This window comes from Athene noctua, chromosome 4, assembly GCF_965140245.1.
Source record: "Athene noctua chromosome 4, bAthNoc1.hap1.1, whole genome shotgun sequence".
In the NCBI taxonomy this organism is placed as follows: Eukaryota; Metazoa; Chordata; class Aves; order Strigiformes; family Strigidae; genus Athene; species Athene noctua.
In genome coordinates, this window is record NC_134040.1 from 17,289,323 (window position 1) to 17,311,729 (window position 22,407).

The 22,407-nt window shown below is 37.1% G+C and overlaps 1 protein-coding gene across 3 annotated transcripts in view; it reads right to left on the reverse strand.

Annotated features, from left to right (window-relative positions):
• Positions 1-10,507: 10,507 nt before the first annotated feature.
• The window catches only part of TAPT1 (transmembrane anterior posterior transformation 1), a 50,994-nt gene continuing 39,094 nt past the window's right edge, over positions 10,508-22,407 (reverse strand). For all 3 annotated transcript variants that reach the window (XM_074904559.1, XM_074904560.1, XM_074904562.1), the window contains 5 exons: positions 22,234-22,293; positions 20,818-20,886; positions 19,264-19,340; positions 15,912-16,072; positions 10,508-12,609 (listed from right to left, as the gene is read on the reverse strand). In XM_074904559.1, the coding sequence (XP_074760660.1) occupies positions 12,380-12,609; positions 15,912-16,072; positions 19,264-19,340; positions 20,818-20,886; positions 22,234-22,293 (597 nt within the window). In that variant the 3' untranslated portion in view covers positions 10,508-12,379. The remainder of the gene's footprint in view (positions 12,610-15,911; positions 16,073-19,263; positions 19,341-20,817; positions 20,887-22,233; positions 22,294-22,407) is intronic.

Consider the following 22,407-nt stretch of genomic DNA (forward strand, 5'->3'; position numbering starts at 1 on the left):
AGAATGTTATCCATGGAGAATGGATAATCCTGAAGCCTAGGCCTGAAATGCCCTTGCACATTCCCTTGATGAAGCCCAGCACAATGTCAGTAAAAGAAATAGTTTCCTTTGTTTCAGGAAAAGTGTTGTTCTTTAAGATTGACCAGCACTATAGGTCCTTCTGGCCTTGTTCCTTACTATGAGACAGATTTTAGGTCAGTGAGATAGAGCTCCTTGTACTTCATTTAATTAATTTCTTAAGCAGAAATAGACTTTTATGTCCCACTGTGGGAGAATGTGCTGCTGTGAAGCTTAATTGAGATTTATTGTTTTTGAGATTGTTGGCTGAAATGTGAAAGCATGATATTATATTTGCACGGGGATTTATTACACATTTCAAAAAGCAGAAGAAAGGATTGTGGCTTAAGTGAAAGCTGTTATAGAATTTGGGGTATACATTTTAATATGTGTATCACTTTCAAGCAGGCACAAGCTTTTAAGTAGTGCCAGCTGTTTGCTAGGGGAGTTGCCTAGGGGAAACTATAATGTATTTCCTAATTAATTACTTCAGATTAAAGGTATCTTTAAATGGTACTGCATTGAAGGGCAAGCTATATTGTTGCTTTCAATTTATAATCTAGGAATTACTAATTGAACTTGTTTTAATTAGGAAAAGTCAGCTAGATCTGAGGAGCTGCCCCACATAATTTTGAAGATTTTTATAAATTGCAATGTCCTGGAAATCACTATCATCTGCCTTAAAAATACAGTGTAGAGTGGGTTTTGTGAGTTTGTTGTGGGGTTTGGTTTTCTTTTGTTGTTGTTGTTGTTTTTTAATTAGATATTATAGACGAGAGTGGGGTCTTTACTGTGTAACATATATTCATCGCACGGCAAACCTGTCAGGGTGAAGTATGTCTCTGATTCTTTCTGGTCTGCTGGAATTCCACTGAGAGTACAGGCTCAGGGACTTAACTTCTTGCCTGAAGTACTTTATTTCAATTCTTATCCAAAAATATAACACCCAAATCTTTGACACTTCACTGGAAGTGTAAATGTAGATTATTGAAGTGCAAAGGAAATCAGGCAAAGCTTGCACCTTTCATCTCTTCTTCACAGTGCTATATCTAGGATTTCATGTCAAGATAGTGACATTGTAAGTGGAGGCAATATTGCATCTTAATTGTCTGCTTCAAATCTTGAAAAAAAAGTAACTTGTGATTATCTGTAATCAAGACATTGGGGTCCCAAAGCAAAACCATTCATCCAAATTTGTGGCTATCATACTTTAATAAGTGACAATCTCAACAGAATATGCAAGAGATTAGTTCTCTAAAAGTATTCAGCATTATTATTATTCATATTAATTATTATTAACTAATTATAAATAGTAATTAGTATCTAAATCCTTTTAAAGGCTAGCCCAGACTTGGTGCAGTTGGCCATGCTCCTATGTGGAAAATGTCCAAAGTTTATGCTAACAGAGACAACTTAAAGATTTGTTTTATCAACTATAAGATACATTAATAGGAGCATAACACAAAAAGGAAATAATTATTCTGTTAGTTTTGTTCCCAAAGAAGCCTTGACAGGAGAACTGCCTCCACTGTTGGGGACAACACTTCAAAGATGCAGGCAAATTATGGAGAGTCTAGAGGAAAGATCATTAAGCTACTTTAGTCTAGAAAAAAAGATGATCAGTAAGAGATATGAGAGCAGCCTTCCACTAAAAATATTGTTAGGAAGAAAGTGATTAATTGCTCGTTCTATCTGCTAGGGTAAAGAGAGGGGAAATGAACATATCGCAGGCTTCCTCTGCTTCTGCTCTTAACAGATACTCACCAGATAAAAGATGGTTTAAATTGCTGCTCCAATATTCTGCCAGCAAGTAAGGATGCAATCCTTGTTGGGGAAAATAACAAATGCCTTGCCAGAAAAACATTTCACAGGCATCACTGCGAGGAAAAAGCAGCAGGGACTGGTGGAGTTTCAGCTGGACATGATAGAAGGGCTTCTGCCCAGGAGATGGGGTCTCTGTCAGCACTCAAGCCCCGAAGGCACTGGAGAGGCACGAAGACAGCCGAGAGTCATGCACTGAGTGATCCTGGCTGCTCAACTAAGATACTTTCAAGGAAGGCTTGAACAGGAGAGAAAGTGGTGGTGATGCTGCTCTAGACTTGTGAATTCTGATCCTTCTGCTCAAGAATCAGGTGGAACCAAATACTTCCTGGAGACAAGCACACAGATGATGTTTTTAAGATGGCTTGGTCACCCACAGCCATGGGATGACTGCATGAGCTGTTGAGGAAGATGGGAATCCTCTTAACAAAGAAAGACTCTTTGCCTGCCAACTTTCCAGGATGGGTAGGCTTTAAGTAAGATTTGGGAGGAAAAGAGTAACAGGAGCTCATTGGTAAGAAATAACAGCTTGATCTGCACTAAAGTCTAAGGACCAGAAGAAATTAGGTCATTATTGTAAATCCAAGGGAAGGACAGGATGGAATATGGGGGAATCCCTCCACTGAACATTTTAGATGCCCGAATACTGCCTGAGCTGCACTTTGCTTCTTCTCCCCAAGCCAGCAAAGGACAGGGACAGGGACAGAGCCACAGCCCTCACTTTTGAGGGTCATGGTGGGACACTGCATTGCCTGGCTCACTTTGACAGAACTTTGCTTTCTTGTTTCTCATCACTGGACATTAGGACATCACAAGACACTTCAGAGGTTTATCTCATTTCTTCCCTATTTCTCCTTCAAGTCCTTCAATAAACATTGATTCTGGTGCTAGGTTAGCACTTTCCTCCTATTGTCCCTACAGGTACTTGAGGGCACATTACTAAGACTTTGCACCACATGAGATTCTTACTCCATTCATATAGACCTTCTTTCTAGCAATATCACTCAAAGGCAAAACACAGCAGTTCAAACCCACCATTCTCTCTACCAAACATACCACCAGCAGTTTCACAGGGACTCATACGGATCCTCCCACATCAGTACTGAGGTGAGATTTTTCACTCAGCTTAGGTCTTATCCTGGGCACCAAAACAAAAAACACGAAAAAGTAGCTAACAGAGTCATCAGCAGTTTTCTTGCGATTTAAAAGAGCAATCAATCTTTAGAGCAGGGAAAAAGGAAATGATAGATCAAACCAACTGCAGTCTTCCAAAATTTTTCTGGGCAAGTAGTCAGATTTGGGTTTTGTTCTTTTTTAGTGCTTGAAGAGTAACATGATGATGAATGAAAGCCAGCATAAATTTAAAACCAGTGCATTTCCCTTCAACAGCATAATACACCATAAGGTGAGAAGCAGCAGATAATCACATATGTTGATTTTCATGAGGCCTTTAATACTCTCTCACATGATATTTTCAAACTAAGGAAACATAGTACACATTAAAATTGCTTGCAGCAGTTGACAAAGCTTATTGGGAAATCCTGCTTGAGGAGTATTTATCACTAGTTCATCATCACACAGGAGTAAGATTTTGCAGAGGTTTTTTCATGCTCCATTGCCATTCAGCATTTTTAATCAGTAGTATAGTGCTGGTGCCAGAGAAAGGTAGAAGAAGGGCTGTGGACACACTACAGAACAGGAGTTCAAATCAAACTTGACTAACCACAGAAACACATGGTAAAAAAATTAAACCTAAGCCACTCTAATACAGGATTTTACATTTTGGCAGCACTACACTGCAGCACAAATGCAGGCTTGGGAACAGTTAGGAAGTTCCATAGAAAGTATACAGATCTCACAGTGCATTCAAACTCTCCGGGGTCAAAGTGGCATCCTGTTTTAAAGTAGTAAATCCCATACTAGGATATGGCAAGTAAAAGCCAACTGATGTAATCTTCAGGTTTTTCTCAGCTGGGTAGGAAGACATCAGCAGGAGTTCTGTGCCCAGGACAAGCCTGAGACAAGCTGCCTTCACAAAGAGAAGCTGAACTCATTGGGGTTGTTTAGCAAAGGAGCCTGAAGGGAAACATGAAGCAGTGTCAGCTGCCAAGGATGCAAGAGAAAAAGAGAGAGAGGGGGAGAGGCGAGTAATTTATTCTCCATGCCCAGGATGGACAAAAAGTAGAGGAGGGTGTGGGGTGTGTAAATTTCAGTAAGATTTAATTCAGACAGTAGGAAGTTTGCTACAGATAATAGCAGCATTTGCAGTGTACTTATCTACTGTTTCAGAAGGTTGTGGCAATCTGGCATTTAAGACTGAGAAAAATGTGAATATCAGGAAGTACATGAATTGGACAGGACTTGAACTAGAGTAAGTAGCTCTATCCAGCTTCTGGTACCATGAAACAGGCTTTAGTAACATGGTTGAAAAAAGTAGACAAGCAAAACAAGCAAGTTCAGTGGTGATTACTGAAACAAAACAGGCAGAAACCAGCTGAATAGCTCAGAGGACAAACCTCAGCTCTGACATCAAGCTGGTCTCTGCTGCTCTTGTGGCAGGGAACCCAGCTACCCGTGCCAGACTATGTGATGAGCACCAACACAGAGGAACAAACAACAAGGAGGAAAAGATGGTAGAATAAAACTGGAAAGACCTAAATTATGACACTGGCCTCCCAAAATACTCTGGCTGCTCCAGCCTAGTGTACTGAACTGTCTTCCCCGATTCTTTAGAAACTGTGACTGTTGTGTGTATGTATGGCCTAATAAGGCAAGTAGCTTAAAAATGTCCAGTCATGGAAGGGCTGGAGCTGCTGTACTTGTAGGACAACTCTTATAAATGCGTCCTTTGCCTTCTACAAGGCACTGGCAGTAGCTCAGATGTTCTTAACCCCCATCTCCCATAGTGTATGTGCCAGGCTGCTACATGCCCACACACAACCCCACCCCATTTCACATGGAACAAAGCCCGTCTGCCTTTTTCCTGTGCCAGTCAAATCACACCATCATCATCACCACAGCACCATCCCTCACCCCTCCTCTGGGCACTTAGCTGTTGGCTTTGAAATGCAAGAGAAGTCTTTCTAAATGATTCTCTTCGGATGCAAGTGTACCATTTACTTACTACAACATCAGGTCAAGTAGGAAACTTCTGTACTGTGATACAAAGGTTCATTATTTATGGTTACAAAGGGGGTTTTAACAAAGGCCTCCATTTTCTGCTCTTTTCTCTACATGCAATCTACATCTAAGAGAGCCTGTCAGAGTTCACATCAGGCCATAGCCTCACCTTGGCACCCATCAGCAGAGGGAAACCATACCTGGCCAAATTCCTGAGCAATGTAAAAAAGGAGAGGAAATACCTGCTCTTATCAAGTGCACAAAGCCAGGCCCCTCTCTATCCTCCAGCTCAGTCAGTCAAGGGTACACCTATCCATGAACAAGGGGGTTTGTTCTCATTTACGTAACCAGATCCTGCTCTACAAGGGTTTCTTGTCTGGTATCAGAGAAAATGCTGCTCAGAGGAAGACCTTCCCCCAAGACCTGAGCATGTACCTTTGCAGGGGCAACTACATGCTTCAAAGACCAGGTGTCCAACTGGGGGGGAACAAAAGGACCCAGTAACTAGCGTTACAGCCAAATTTCATTTAGGGACTGTTTGGTTGATTTGAAGGGGCTAGGCTGACAGTCAGAATGACAAAATGGCACAGCTTTGGAGTGTGGAATGACAATGAAAGGAGACTTCACACTACACTTTGTCCCTGCCCTGTGAACATATACAAATGCATCTCTGGAAACGTGCACCCAAATGCAAGTCATTCCTCCTGTTACACTTCATGTATGTTCTTCATTTGCAGAGGCTATTTTCAAACATTTTTTTTTTTTCCCACAGGTTGAAGTTATTTATCAGCCACCCTGTCCCTGTTTTTAAATAAATGAAATAACATATATATTCTTTGTAAATCTTTAGCAACCATATAAATGACACAGGCTTTCAAAGCCCCAGTCTAATAAGCATTACCCTACAGTAGGCAGGAGGAAAAGAGTCACTGATTATTTCTTCTGTGGAAAATATCCTGAACAATTCCTTGTCAAGACACTAGGAAAGACTTCCAAATGCTTCACAATATGCTAAACAGAATTAACAGGTTTCATGTTGCTTTTAGGCCACACTTCTCATTAATTAGGGAGCTCTGGTTTATAGCCATTGCAGGATTGTGTCTGAAAGCTACCAGATGTCCTTGTACTATCCAGTAGTGAAATCATAACACTGACAATTTGATCCCCATCTCACTATTCACAACAGGCTGCTGACAGCTACTTGGAATATTATGGCAAACCAAATGCCAGCAATTGTCTTTAGAGGAAGAAAAGGTAATCACTATAAAATAAGACAACCAACATTTTTTTAATAGTCCAAGACTCCTTCCCAAGTTAAATTCCAGTGAGAATATTTTCCTCTACAGACAAGATCTATTCAGTCTTTTGTCTTAAAAAAACCAACCCTGCAGATTATGGCCTGGATGAACACTAGAATAACCAATGAAAATCTGACATACCCGAAACGACAGCATGGAAAACAGATTTAAGATCTACCTTATTTCCTTGGTGTTTAAACTATAAGGAGAATTTACAAGTAAACTATAAGACCTGCAAACTGAGTATACTGTGAATTGTTCTCTTGCTGCTCTCATGGACTGCTCACACCAGAGATTATCTTCTTCCTCACATTGGTTATGTGAAACTATGGAGCCTGTATTTTTCTTTCTTAGGGTTTGCAGTTTGGGTAGCATATCAAGAACTTAGCACACCTACTGCCCACATGCCCTTTGGGAGAAAAATATACATTACGGAAAATTGGGACTACTGGAATATTAATGTTTTAGAAACTAAACACATCAAATCAATTAAATAGCAATAAGTGACACGTGTATTCAGATCAAAAGCTGAAACTTAACTTATGCAACTCGCCATTTTGAACATAAGATATACAAAGCAGGTAAATCAATTCCATAAAATTACTCTGATGCCATTAGCAGAACATCTATTGTAAAAAAATCACTTATTAAATACACACTGGGGCTTTGGTCTTTGCTTTTTAAGAAATGAGGGTCTACCACAAAAAACTAGCTAGAGAATTTACTCCTGCCTGCATGGAGGCAGAACAGCATGTGGTCACTAAATGACCAAACAAGTACCATAAACTATTACCTCAGATGGAGCAGAATTTGCTCTCCTTCTTCATTTGTCAAGGTAATTTTAAGTGGCTAAAGACAACTCAAATTTTTACGTCAGCCTAACAGGTGGGTTCTCTGCCATTGTATTAAGAACGTTGTCTCAAATCAGTAGCTAGTGCCAAGCCTCAATGCAAGATTCATTTTCATTACAGCTATGCCTTGCAGGAGTCCAAAGGGCACAAAGTGTTAACTGACCTGAAAACAAGATCCCATAGCTTTGAGTTAGGTACATATATACATGACACTTCAAGAACTGTTTCCAGAAGAGACTAGTTTAGCAGAGGTTCTGCTGCCTTAGCTATAGAAATAAGTTGGCTGATAGCTATATGGCTGCCTTTAACAAGAATGTCAAGTTCAAATCAAATCTGCAGGAAAATTTTGGACTGACAGTCCTGTCACCAGGATGGTACTTGCTAGCATCAACTCAAACACATTCCTGTTTTGATTTGGTGTACTGAGCCTAAAAATGTGCTGTTCAGTGGTGAATTTTAAGTTTTATTGCCAGACTTCTCAGTAAATCAGAAGCATCACTTCCAATGATTCAAAAATTCCACTTCACTGAATTACCTGTTTTAAACTGTCAGCATAAAACGAGCGATTCCTGAGCTACCTTGATACTTATTTTCAGCAAGAACAGCAGACATTAGCATCTGTGAGGACAGGGCACCACAGGAACATACTCTTTCTGATATTCAAAGCAGTCAACATACACAGAAACTTATTACTGCTTTTGTCCAACAAACTGAGCATGGATGGGAAGAAGCAACACCAACATAAAACCTGAGTCCCTGAACAACAAAATTTGCTCTTACCTTGCAACACTGCTCTCATACCACCAATCTCAGATTAACATTTTCTGATAACAATATGTCAATACAGTATATGTAAGATAATGTATAATCCATGCAATGTGTTTGCTTATTCAATACAGGATTTATTTAACAAAGTTTAAAATAGAACTGCACCACTCACCCTAAAATTTAGAACCCAAGGTAGTGCTGCTGCAACCCACACCTTTGTACTCACAAAGAATCGACTCCTCTCTCGCTCTCAAAGTTTTCTGCAGTTCAGCTGTAAGACAAAACTGCCTCCAATTACAAATGAAACCTCGGCTCCGCTTGACAGCATTACTCTTCTACAAAGTAGTAATGAATGGAAGAAATGACAGTCTTCATAACCTGAAACAGTAGCTCTGAGGTACAGGTGGGCAGCACATTTACAAGAAGAGGGCACATTTTAAAATCTGTTTATTTCATTGCAAACATGATAATAGTGTTGTGGTCAAAACTGGGAAATAATCTAAAAAATTATATTTTTTTATTTTTCTCTTGTAAAAGCTGTGATCTTACTAGAGTGTTCGTTGGTGTTACATATTCATGATCCCTCTTTATAACTCTTCAGCTGGCAGCACTTTTTCTAAACCAGAGTATAACAGATACTGAAGTCCTAAAAAAAGTGTAGCCAGGTCCAGGCTTAGTTGGCATGGCTGATGGAAGATACTATTCTCCTAAAGACATACAGAAATGATACGTTAGGTGGTTTTGATAGCCTTCATAGTCTAAGCATCTCGTATCACTATATACAGAAAAACTTCCCTGAGATGAAGATGGTCCTGTTGCACTGCTTTCACAGCGTTACAGCCCCCTTTGCTAGCTGCTTTGCACTTACACAAAAGTATTTGCTTCCTTGGAGTCAGCAAAATTAACATAGTCCAAATTTCTAAGAAAGAGCAATTACTCTGAAGTTTAAGAGCAAACTTTGTTTAGTAATTGTGAAAAGCATTTCTGAAACCGCAATTACCCAAGACTGACACAGTTGGTGACAACTCCTAGTTTACTCACAATGGAACAACCCAGTTTCTAAGAAAATATGTTGCAATGTTTCAGAAGTTTCACAGAATGATTGCATTTGTGCTATAATTAAGTTGCATTCATCCTTGCTTACCACGACCAAAGTGATTCAGAATTGTAGCCCAACAGCTGAGCTGGCATAGCAGCCACAACTGGGCAAATACCAGCTTTAACAACAGTGATCTCAACAACTATACTGACTTACAAAACTAGATTTCTGAAATTAATATTTAGAACACAAAGAATTTTGCACCACAAAAAAGCAAGACCAAGCTGAAAACAAACTCACTCTAAATTAAGAGGCAAGTAAATGAACAGCATACTTGTGATTGTAAAACTACTCTGCTTGAGGGGAAATTCTGCTCAGCTGATGAACATCTGAAAGGCTTCTAAAGATTAATTAAATAATCCTATGGAAAACACAGTTGTTCCTTAATGCTCCCCCTATGAATATACACTGTACTCAGTGTGTACTTTTGGAATTAATTTGGCAACTGTGACTTTAGTTGAAATATCACTGCTTTGAATTTATGCATTTATGAACTGAATAACTCAATTTATTCACTGCTTAACCCCTAATGCTCTTATTTCACTGTTGAGACAGGAGCTCTTCATGAAAACCTAAAGAAATAAAGAACTGTATCTATAGACAAGAAATTCGGGGTTGCTGTTTTTTCTTTCTTGTTGTTTTGTGGTTCGTTCTCCCTCAGCCACCTCAAGAGTTCTGAGAGGTCTACCCAGGGTCAGAGAAGCTATGACCTTTCATTAAAGATGCACCACTAGATATTCAATGAATCCCTAATAATCATGAAAAAATCCATGAGAACAATTATAGAGCTTGGAGCAAGAGAAAACAATGAAATTTCACACCCAGTTTGGCCCCTGGCAGACTCTCAAGAGAATTTAAGGGCAAGTGTTGCATTTGCAATGCCCTCTATAACCAGTGCCTCAAGTATACCTTTGAATTATGGTGATCCTCAAGTTAACAAAGTTATGCCTACACAACAGAGATGTAACAGTCACATCCCAAAGCCCACCTATACTGCTTTACATCTAGTTACCACAATTCAAATCTAAAAACAAAGCAGCAAAGGCTCACAGCCTCAAATGAGGGTCTGGGCGAGGACTTGGACTTAAGTGCAGTTAGCCATTACCTTTTCATTGTCATGTGCTCAGGAAAGGACTTGACTAATCTTATACTGCAACTGCATTTGGCTTTGCTGGGTAGGTGCAACTAGTCCAAATGTAGTAACTGACTATATAAATTACAACTCCCTTAAGACAGTATTTTTTCATTTACATGGGCTTTGTCTTTAAAAAAGAAATTAATAGTACGTTGGCATTAATATCTTCTTCCTACGAGTGGCAATAACCAACTGGTACAGAAATAAATCAGAAGTAAAGCCACTGATAACTCAGTTCTTATGCACATTCATGTCCCACATTTGCAGGAATTTTTATGGAAATTGGAATTTAATTCAGTAAATACACCAGAGTTCACCAACTCTGAATACTAAGAAAGAAATGTCAATGCTGTACTACTTTTTTAAACAAATATTACAAAATTGAATTTTATTTTCACACAAGATGCACTTATAAAATTGATACAGAATGTCATTCAACAGAAAAAAAACCCGAAAGCAATTCCAAGCCTTCTTTAGCAACTGCTAAATAATTCAAAAATAAGATACACCAAATTGACAGATAATCTGAATTTCAATGTGTGAACATCTCCAATTAATATAAAATACATTAAATATTAAAGAATTTAAGATTTTTTTTCCCAGCACAATTCCTCTTTTTTTTTTTTTTTACTTTCATCCCTGAACAACAGTAACCACAGATTTTGGCCGTTACTCCAGCTACTTTTGATGGGAGAGGAAAGGCAGCAGTAAGTTCCCACCAGAGCAGACCACGTTAACCTGTACAGCGAAGTTAGCTCATTACCAAGTCTGCTCAGATACCTAACTGTCCAACTGTCTCCATCTGCCATATCACTGTAGTCCTGCAAGTTTCAGGGGTTAGCACACACATTAAACTTTCAGGTGTTCATAAAGCAAATAACCTTTGGCTCACACTGTGACAAATTATGAAATTAGCAAAAAGCAAATTTTGTCTTCATTTTTTAAGCACTGAAGTAGTTTTATGATACCTTCCCTTGGAAAGTAAAACTGGTGCTTACTTAAATATGCTGTGTTTCAACAACAATATATGAAGAATTTATCATTAACTGAAGAGTCTCTTCTGATACAAGTCTCCAGCCTAAGTTTTGAGCTCAAATTTATTCCATTCTTGGTCTGAGGATTCCAAACCATCTTTCATCAGTTCTCCCACAACTGTATCTCACACCAGAAATTAAGATGTATTGTAATTGCTCTTTATAGATCTAGTCCATCTACTTAAATTTGGCTAAAATCAATCAACTAACATGGAGAATTCTGGTTTGATCATCAGTATGAGCTTTTACAGACATTTTCTCAGGCAAGTTAACAGATGTCATTCTGATCAGTTAAACTCAAAATGCAGTGTAATATTCTTTTCTGCTGCATTAATACTATACATACAGTTCCAACACAACACTTGCTTGCTGCAATTAACACTGCCTTTCCTCAACATATAGAAGTGCCCCTTTATTATTTTCCCCTACAGCAACAAAAAATCCTCAGCTTTAAAAAATAATTTCATAAATAATTTGCCTTGCAGGACACACAACACAAGAAATGAATATGCTTCATATTTGCCCAGTTAAGCAGAACCTGCATTACTGTGATCTCTCCTTGGTGTTTAGTATTTAGATAAAGTAGTATGCAGTATATCTTTCATTTAAAGGCAAAATTTTATTCTGATTACAAGATTTTCAAGATACATCTTGAAAATATTTTTGTTGACGAGAATAACTATCTTGACTTATTGTTTTATGTACCAATGCTTTATGCATTTGTTGATATAAGCACAAGTTTTGAATTCTGCTGTAGATGTTTATTAAAACAAGGTAACTGGAAAGGCAAGCTTCCGGTCAAGTTGTCATACATTTCCAGGAATATCCTTATACTGGAGGAACCTTCATGAAAAGTAGTGTGTTCTGGAAGCACGGTTTCATAACGCAGAACAGGATTACGCTTTTTTCCAGTCTATTTTCCAGAAAAGTGATGTTGCAGCTCTGCCACCAGGCTAGAGACTCATGATCCACCACATATTCCAAGAGGCAAGTTAAAGATCTCTCACTTGACCTGACCAGATACCAAGCCAAGTTACTTGTAGAAAGAAATTAATATTTTTTGCCATTAATAATTTAAGTTTTTAAATAAATATTTATGTGCCTTTTTTAGCAACTGTCCATTCTGGTAGCATCTGCTGTCCCAACAGCTCAGTATCCTTAGCACATCAATGAAAAAAAAAAAAAAAAAAAAAATCTTAGTCAATTCTGTTTCCACAAATAGTAAACCTGTCTATCTCCAACAAGTCTTTCTTTGAAGACCTGTGTTTTAATTCTGAACTGTCTTGGCTTATATCTTTTTCTTCTCCATCAGGAGTTGTCAGAAATTGATCAGAATTGCTTGTTACAAGTAAAGATGGTGTATTCTCCTTCTGATGCACAGGTTGGCTGGTAACTGATGTAGATCCATTTTCATCTGTGGAAATTCCTGATGGAACAGAAGACAATTACAAAGATAATAATGAATTTAACACAGAAATACTGATGCATCTGTAATATCAAGATTCATGCAAAGCCATCCTGAAAAAGCCACTACATTGTCTTGGCTTTACCATAAGAGATCTCCTTTTCTAATTTGGTAAAAGGATAGAAAACAAATTCTACAGAAGTTCAGATAACAAGCAAGAGCATAAGCAGCAGATTTTATGACATACACTGCATTCTTCTGGCTTACATACTCATTTTTGTTGGCTCAGGCAAAAAGATTTTTGATAGCCATTGTGTTAATCACACAAATATTTTCTACTGAAATGAAGGAATCTCTCTATCGGGAACTAGATGTGCCTAATCCTCTACATAAGTACAATAAACCTGGCTTCTCTAGGGATAGCTAATGACTCATGCACTGCTACACACTTCAATAGCACTGGCTCCTAAAGCAGTTTTAGTAAAGATGTCTATTTTTACTCCTTCCTCTTACTTCGGTGGAATTGAACACTGGCTCCATTAACCCAAGATATCTGCAAATAATATCCATGTATTGTTTCCACATTTTGTTAAAATATTAAAAAAATAAAACACACTAGTAAATAACAGGGAAATAATTTTTTCTTATTTACTATCTCCTTGTAAAGACTGAGTTATTGTTTCTAAAGGCATCTGAAAAAGTCTAATGTGGAGAGTACTCCAGAGCAGCCCAAATAAACATTGTTTGTCAGAATGGCAGCACTATCCAAATTACTGCAAAAACTTTCTGTATAGTATCTCTTCACAGTATACCATCTACTACTTGAAGGTACATGGATTACTCTCTACAGTCCTATGCAAGTCAAAGGTACTAAACTTGCATCAAGAAAGGAGACAAGTAATGCTAATTGTAGAACTTCATTACAAAGGTATTTTCTAATCCAGCAGCTTCCCTAGAAAGCTGGTCAGCCTATAAATGATTACCAGTAATTAGAACTTCCATCCTTCAAGAGCAAGTATACAATTTTATCCTTCAAAATTTTAAGCTGTTTGTTTAAACTGTTTCTGTGATGAAGTGGAAACTCTTAGGAAAATTTAACTTATAAGCTGATAGAAAGCAGACCAGATTAACTCCCTCACCCTCATTCTAGTAAGAGGTGGGTTGAGAGACAGTATTGAAAAAAAACCTGGTAAGTGGGGCACAGGGATTAACCAATATTGCAGAGCTCAGCAGTAATAACGCAAACACACAGAAGCTGGGGAAGGTAAAATCATTCTTTCCCATAATTGAGGTTTCTAGTAAATAAAGAGCTATAAAGGTATAAAAAACCCCTGAAAAACGGTTAAAAATTAAGCTTTTTCATCACTGATGGAAGTTAAGACTATTCTAAATAAAATCATCAAAAGCTTTTTTATTGCTACTTCTTAATCAAAATCTTTCCATTTGAGGAAATAAGCATCTCTGCTGACTGACTTGGTGAAATTGCTGCTGCTCCAGTTAAAACAGTCTTAAGGATTTATTTACTGTAAGTTTAACAGTTTAAGTAAGTATGATTTATTAAATCTTGTATACAAGTGTAGTTCTAGAATGTTTAATTAAAACATTATCATTAGGATAGCTGTCTAATGAAATGAAAAAGACATTCAGACCAATTCATATTACATTCTTTCATCATGAAACTAAAGCAACGCTGTGAATTTAAGCTATTTAAAGATAAACATCTACACCAAGTTTCTGCCTGATGTGATTTGTCACAGGTGAGATACAGAGTTGTGACTGAAACATCGACAGATTCTTAAGTCTACTATTGCTGGCAAGACACTATGAGGGCTAATGAGCACCTTACATTTCAAGCTGTTCAAGTCTTTGGCAAGCAATACAGTGAACACAATAAAAGCCTCACTGTTAAGTTCTCTAGGGCTCTCATTGAGCTCTTCACAGGGGAAGATATACTATCCAATTCAGTTGACTGGAACAATGAAGGTTTCTGTTTCCTTCTATAACGTGCCACAAGAATACAATAATGCCCCATTCTAATTATATATTAGCCACTAATGCTGAGGACCTGTACGAGAAAACCACGCTGCACAGACTTGAAATGAAGCGAGACCAGCTGAAATTCCTATTGGGATTTCATAAAGCTTTTCATTTATGTGTTCATGACAACTACAAGTAATTATACCTATTGTGGGTCATGTTTTACATTAATTTCCATATGAAATGCATAGATTGCTTCCTTATTAAACTCCAGCACTGCCAGAGATGCTGTGTAAATATTTACTTATTTGTATAGTGACATGGCAGATGAGGTTGGACTAGCTGGTCTTTAAAGGCCCCTTCCAACCCAAACCATTCATTCTATGGTTACGATTTTCAAACTAAAGCATGCTACTGTTCTGATGTTTCTATCACCTCTGCGTATCAGGGTGGGATCTTATCAGAGAGATGAGTATTTATAACGAAGATACATGAACTAAAAGCAATTCATTCTATTTCATTTACAAACTTGTGTTTGAAAGGGCTCAAATGAATTTCTGACAATTAAAACTAAACTGTGATGCATGAAAGCTTTGCTTGTGTTTTGCTTTGTTTGTTTCAAAGCTTAGCTTGCATTTTGCTTTGTTTCTTTCCAAAGGACTCCTGACTGCTTAACTATTTCCCTAGGCCTCTTTGTCTGTTTAGACAAGATTAAAACCCTCTCTATGTAAATCACTGATAGCAGAGACTCAAGGCCTTCAATGGACACTTGGGCAACTCCTAGAATGGGGCAAACTAAGATAAGGGGGACTTGAACAAAAGGACACAGAGATCCTATTATAGGGAGGATGAATTTGCTGATTTAGGAAGGCACCTGGACTTTACATCACAGGACATGCTTTGTAAAGAAGATCAATTAGCAAACACCATGAAGAAGACTACTTACTTCTTCCCTTGACCTCTGAAGACCCTCATTATTTTTACTATCCAATGTATTTTTACTCGGACTATGTAAACGAATTCCAGGAACTCACTATCATAAGACACCCCTATCCAGGAAATCTAATGAATAAGTATAATTTGTATGTAAACTGATATCCCTTGCTAATTCTTGGGAGCCCTCATGATGGAGAATCCCCAGGGCAACCCCAGTGCTGCTAATAAAAAATACCTGCTTAACAGTAAAAAACTTTACTGTTGAGTCAATTTCTTTGTTTCACGTTCACAGACGTGATACAGTACAATTAAGGTCCAGCAACAAGGTGACGGTGCAGCAAACAATATTAAATTTAGTCTAACAGCAATTTTCATTACAGTTGAAAACAAAACAAGGCAGTTAACCTTACCTTGAGTAGATTTAAACATGCTTTGCTGTTTGCCAGCTGGCTTCCCTGGGGTGGCAGTCAGGACAGGATTGAATAATTTCTCCTCCATTTTTGCCTCCTTTACATATTGACATGATTTCCCCAGCAACACAATACTGTTAAGGACTTTTAGAGACATTAACCTGAAAAAATTAAAGGATCTGTTTACATATTTGCATTAGCATATTAAAATAATTGCCTATTATTCATATTAAAGTAATTGCATATTGCTATCTTGGAAGGATTAGCTAACAAATGAAACTTCTTCAATAGCCAGATCAAATGGTAATTTCCTTTTCCTAACAATTTGTTTCAGAGTCAATCCTAAAATTTATTTATTTATTTTCAGAATACATTTAGAGAAAACCATCAAATTTTATCACAACTTAATGAAAGGACTACAAGGACAGTTAAACAGCCATTTAATACATCAAATATTTAAACACAGGTCTATAAAGGGCCCTCAACAGTGCAAGTTGAAATTAAATGCACTACAGTTAAACTCTAACTCTAAGTATGCCCAGCCAAGGATCCCTATTGACTTTGAACCACAAGAAAGCAAGTACCTGGCTATCAAAAATTACAGGCTAATCATAAAACGTCCTTTTTCACATCTCAAGACAGTCCCTCAACAAAACCAAAGAGGCAGCACTGCATTACCATCGTAGCAGATTCTTTTTCTATTATCACTAATTTGCAACACAAACTTCAGCAAATCTCTATATCCCTTTAATATCTGTCTTATTTGAAGAACAGGAAGGACATGAATATGCTCTACACAAATCAATCTATGTAACTAAAGTCAACCAAATGCAGATTCTGAATTCATTCTCCACTCTTTGAAAATCTGTTTATTATGTACATCAGTAACAGACTAAGAAGAGCTGAAGTGAACATTCACAAATCCACAGAGTGGGTCTAACTGCTTAATCATAAAAGACCAAATCATAAAATGACCAAAGAACACCACAGCAGCAGCTTCACTGTCTCTCACTTGCATTAACGTAATCAGAACTTGCCAAACAAAACCCCAAACTTTTAAGGGAATTTTATACCATACATTTACTTGTAGAAGAAATTTAGAGGGATGGAAGAATGAGCAGAGCAGACCACTTTCAATACTCAGAAGAAACTGACATTTTGGTATCCAAGCCACAACAGAAGTTATCATTTATACAAGTTGAAAGCCATGATTCTCTACAATTTTATTAGGTTATCGGGACAAATTTTGTTTGAGAGTTGAGAAGCTCACCTCCATTTTTAATAAGTTTTAGAGGTATTTTTCTTACACTTTTTATGCAACATGCTTTTGTTGTGAGAGAGCATTTACAGCATGATTCAACTCTGATTTAATGAGATCAGAAGTTGAAAGGCCATAAATCAACACTTTCAGTTCCAGCTTCCCATGCAAAATTATGCAAGAGTTTCTAGTGATTCTCCTTTATTCTCTTCTGCCAGTCCACCCCAGGCTCAAATTTCTAACAATTTAAGTTTGCAGTTGTTCAAAATCCTAGAAAAAGAAAACTCAGGTTTCACATGCTGGACAAGACTCTTTTATAGTATAACTAACAGTACTACAGTTGTTAAATATCAAATACAAAACAATATCCTCCACATTACAGTCTCAATCCTTTGCCCCGTTAACTGCTTCAGATTTTATCACATTGTTTCTCACATATCTGTGCTACACTAATCTGATTAAAAGCTGAAATTTATGTTCAGAACACAAATTACTTAAAAGATACAAGAGGTGAGTTAGTTCCACATCTGAGATCATGGTAGAAGTAAAAATTTGTTCCCACTTTTCAATCAGGACAAAATAAACCAAAATGTATTTACTATTGTGACCTATGCCTTCAAAGAGCAGCATGTAAACCTTCATGCTAATCACATTACTTCTTCCTTCCCTCCATCCTCCAAGCCACAGAGACAGGGAAAAATCCAGGAGCGGGCTGCAGTAGTTAAATGGCAGGTGTGGGGAAACATTATATACATATTGGGAAAAAGGAAAAGGCAAAACACAGAGCAGAGTGAAGGTGCTGAGCTTGGTATACCACAGCTTGAATGTGATGATCAGGGGCTAGGGCTTTCAATGATACAGAGCTGGCTTCAGGGATAATGGGCACAGCATGTCATACGCTGGGGAAGAAATCAAAGTATTGGTGCAGAAGAACATGGCTAATATTTTAATATTTGGCCTATATGCAGTATCTCAAAGTCCTAGTTATCTGACACTAGAGATGTGTCTCTACACTGATGTGGACTAGACACATCAGAGCAAGTTCTAGTTTTTTGGAAAATCAAGGTCAGATTAGGGATCAGAATCTAACTGTTCATAAAAAAATGTGTAGTAAACCCATTCTTTCATAAGGTATTGTAAAACAGCAGCCTCCTCTCTTCTGAGACCTGCCCCAGACCTAGAAGTCTTTTACTTCCCAAGACTTACTGCCTTCAGTTATAAACATAACTTGGTAGGGCACTAGAAGAAATATTCCCTCTATGTTGCAGCATACAGAACCTGCCTATAGTAATGTGAATCATTTAATGCTTTATGATCAGTTTTAGGAGGACTCCAATATGAATCAGTACTGAGACACAACAAATGCTGACAGAGTTCAATACGCAGCTTTCCTAGAAACTGGTCATCTCCACATAGTCTACAGCAAGTGTCTCAAGACAGGCAAACTAGATAGGATTTAAGTGCCACTAAATGTATATCAGAAGTATGTATCAGCTGGTGAGAAGTTAAGGATAACACAAGTATAAACTGACTTAGCAATGAAGGGATATTTGCAAATCATTGGTTTTGGAAAACAAATTGCCATAGGACATTATATTCCTTAACTAAGATTAGTTACTGATCCCAGACTTCTCAGAAAGGTGAGCCTTGCATTTACTAATTTTTATATGGCAGTTTCCTAACATGAAGAAACCTTGCATTTAACTACTAGAGAGAAGAATTCATGATCTGCTTAGAGCACTTAAACTGCTTACTTTTGTGGGCATGGTGGATCTTTCACTCTTTTCACAGAAAGTTTCATTCCTTAGAATTCAATTTCCCCTTTTATGCAGTGGTATGGTGCTCATCTGTCATAAATTCTTTCAATCATTTTTCCATTAGTTATTTTCATTAGCGAAGTTACTTATCAAGGGCTATAATCACCCAATGCAGTTACAGTACTTAGGGACCAATCTGCACTCTCAGTTTATGAGCATTAAGTGATCTACATTTATGTTCTACTGAATATAAACTGTGTGTTTATACAACAGAAGCTTTTTTCATATATCTGGTCAAATAATGGTAAATACTTTTCAGTTGCATGCATTTACTTACCCACAGTAAAACAGCACAACACAAACATAAGCTAAGACTCCTTGTACTTTTATTGAGCTTGTTACAACTCTGATGAGCTGTTTTAAGGAAAAAGGTTAAACAGTTAAAACATACAGCACACTATTATTAATAGAATATTTTAACAGACATTTCTTATTTGGTAAATTCAAAACAAAAGTAGAAACATTTACATCAATAGAAATTTACTCTAATGTTCCCCTTGGCAGCGCTAGCTATTTGAGATTTTGGCTTGAATAAGTATACTAGCACCTAGTTGCAACTTTGCCAAAACTACAGTCTGATAATGTTCTTTCGCCACTGACTTCCAAGCAAAATAACAAGTGAAAAAAATGTCCCCAGAAGTCAAGGGCTGGAAGCTGAGTTATTTTTTGAAGAAAATGTCAAGAGATGCTGATGCAGTAAAACAGAATCAGTGTTTTGTACTATGTTAACGTTTTGAATACAAAATTGCTTTGTGGACTATGCATGTGAATCACTAGTTTCAGTAATAAACAATCCTGAAATTTTACTTCAGTATTTCACAGTTAGGGTTCCAAGTTAGCAAAGCACTTCAGTTTGGTTTAAATCTATTAATATCTGGGATATCATAACTTGAAAAAAAGCATTTCAAATCAAATTCTCACGGGATGTACTTTACCTAGTTATAAAAGAAATCATGATTATGATCAGTTGCTTTGGTTTTTTGTTGGGTGTTTTTTTTTAAATCCTGGATAAACACTAGGCAAAGTCTGTCAATAGTATTTTTCCCCATCTTCATGGGAGAACATTATATTTGAAAGTTAATTCATATTGATATTCTTCCAGGAAAATTACGACTTAGCATCTCTGCTGGCAAAGCAAGGCCACATTCCCAGTATGATGATTACTGCTGCTTGTCTACATGTGTGTATGGGGAAAGTCAGAGAACCTATTTACAGAAAACATTCTGCAATATTTAATTCAGAACAGACAGCATGTGGACACAATTCCAATAATGAAGTGATTCATTTTATAGCAGCATGTCCATGTAACAGGGTCAACTATTTCAGAATCACATACTCTACAACAGCTCAGAAGCTCAGTGCTGCATATAAAAGAAAACCTAGTACACATTACCATTACAGGGACAACCACAAGGACTCCTATGAACCCCACCCCCACCCCCCAAAAAACAGTACACTACTGCTAACCTTCTGGCAACCAGCTGCTTTGACTATTCCGAATGAATGAACAGGCTTATTGCTAAAAGGAATAAATGTTTAATAAGCACAGATGTAGTTTAATTCCACTGCTACAATTCAAGTGCTTATAAAATCTATAAAATATATATTCAATTTTCTATGAAAGGCTGATAAACAGTAACACATTTGAAGGCATAATTAGTATGTGATATAGGTTATACTGAATGCTAACTTAACCTTGTAGCATCACTATAGTTAACTTTAGGTGATCATTTCACCCTCAAAACATCAAAATGAGCCAGCTATCTCATAGGTATATATTCTCAAAGTGAGATCTTATTGATAGAAAACTGATAGGAAAGATCCAACTTACTAAAACAGCCAGTGGAAGAGGAATGAAACCCATTCTTCTGGAAACTGAATCACTATAATCTGTATATGCCTAGGAAAAAAAAAAGGAAGAATAATGAACTATTTATGCAAAGGAATGTGCTTATTTTAGCTTGGCACGCTCTCTAGATAAGAATCAATCTCTGCTAACAAACACTACAGTGGTATAATTGACCTATTCACATTCTGAAATTCATATGCAGATAGCTGTACTCTCAGACAAAAATGTAATACTACCATGACCAGTAAGATTAGCTTCAGTGCTCTAAATCAAGAGCAACTGGAGTATAATACAAATCTCTAAATCGAGAGCAATTAGGACACTGCATCCAAACACGCTATGATATTTCATCTGTACATTATTACCAGCTTAGAGATCTTTTTGTATTAATTTGACTTTGATCCTGAAATACTGTACAGAAAAACCTATAACAGGGATAAAAGAACAATTATCCATCACACTAGCAATTTTAAATCATTCTACAAGCATCTATAATTAGCCTCAGGGTAATCGCGTTAAAGTAATTTTGAAAGTTTGTTTACAGTTGAACTCTCAAAACACAACTACTTTGCATGACAGCTTTCATGCAGTATGGAACGTCATGTCAAAGTTAGTACCTATATGATGCTACCTTATTTTCCACAGAAGATACTTAGGAAAACTAATGGATTTTTCAAACTGATGTTTTTTTGATTAACAAATTATTAATAATTATTTGTAATTGAAGATGCCTTAACTTCTTTACAAGGTATAACTACCACATTGCTAGCAATAGCTTTTAAACATGCCCAAGAAAACTACATAAATTATTATTGTAAGTTTCATTTAATAGTTAGAGCACTCATTCAGAGCACTCAGTAACAGTTAAGAGACTCATCCAGAAAAGGTATGCTGTAAATTGTCTTCCGAAATCAGTACTAATGAAATACACTGTCTGTGTGTTCTGTAAATATCCATGCCACAACAGTAACATGCATGACACAAACATCACTATATATCTGTACATGCTGTGAAGAAATAATATAAATTCTTAATTAATACTGTATTTTGATTCAACACAGTTAAACCGAAAAGAACAGTAATTATAAATTACCTCAAGAACATCTTGCTAAGCATATATCTCAAAAATGTCAAAATCGTTACAACTGCCCCCTGACTATAAGTGCATTTGAAAGAGATTTCTCAACAATGTAATAAAGCCCAAACTGACCTGAACAACTGGATAAAAACAAGAATATAAATCACACGGATTATCTCTCATTAAAAAAGCAGAGAAAAATCAGTGCTGTAGGACTGTAACAGTTCTGTATGTATTTATTTATTTGTTTCAATAACCCCTGCCCTTCAGTAACAATTATGTTAGTTAACACAAGAAAACACCTTTATTTTCAGGCTTACATTTTTCTGTCGACTGCTAACAAGGTCAAATGCAAGACTGGCTCTGTATTCACTGTAGACCTGGAAAAAATCCAGCACATTGAATGTGTGAATAATTTGCTATTGCATTTTATAGAAGCAGAGATATTAATATTTCTGTAAAAATATTATACACACTTATACACAAACTGATGT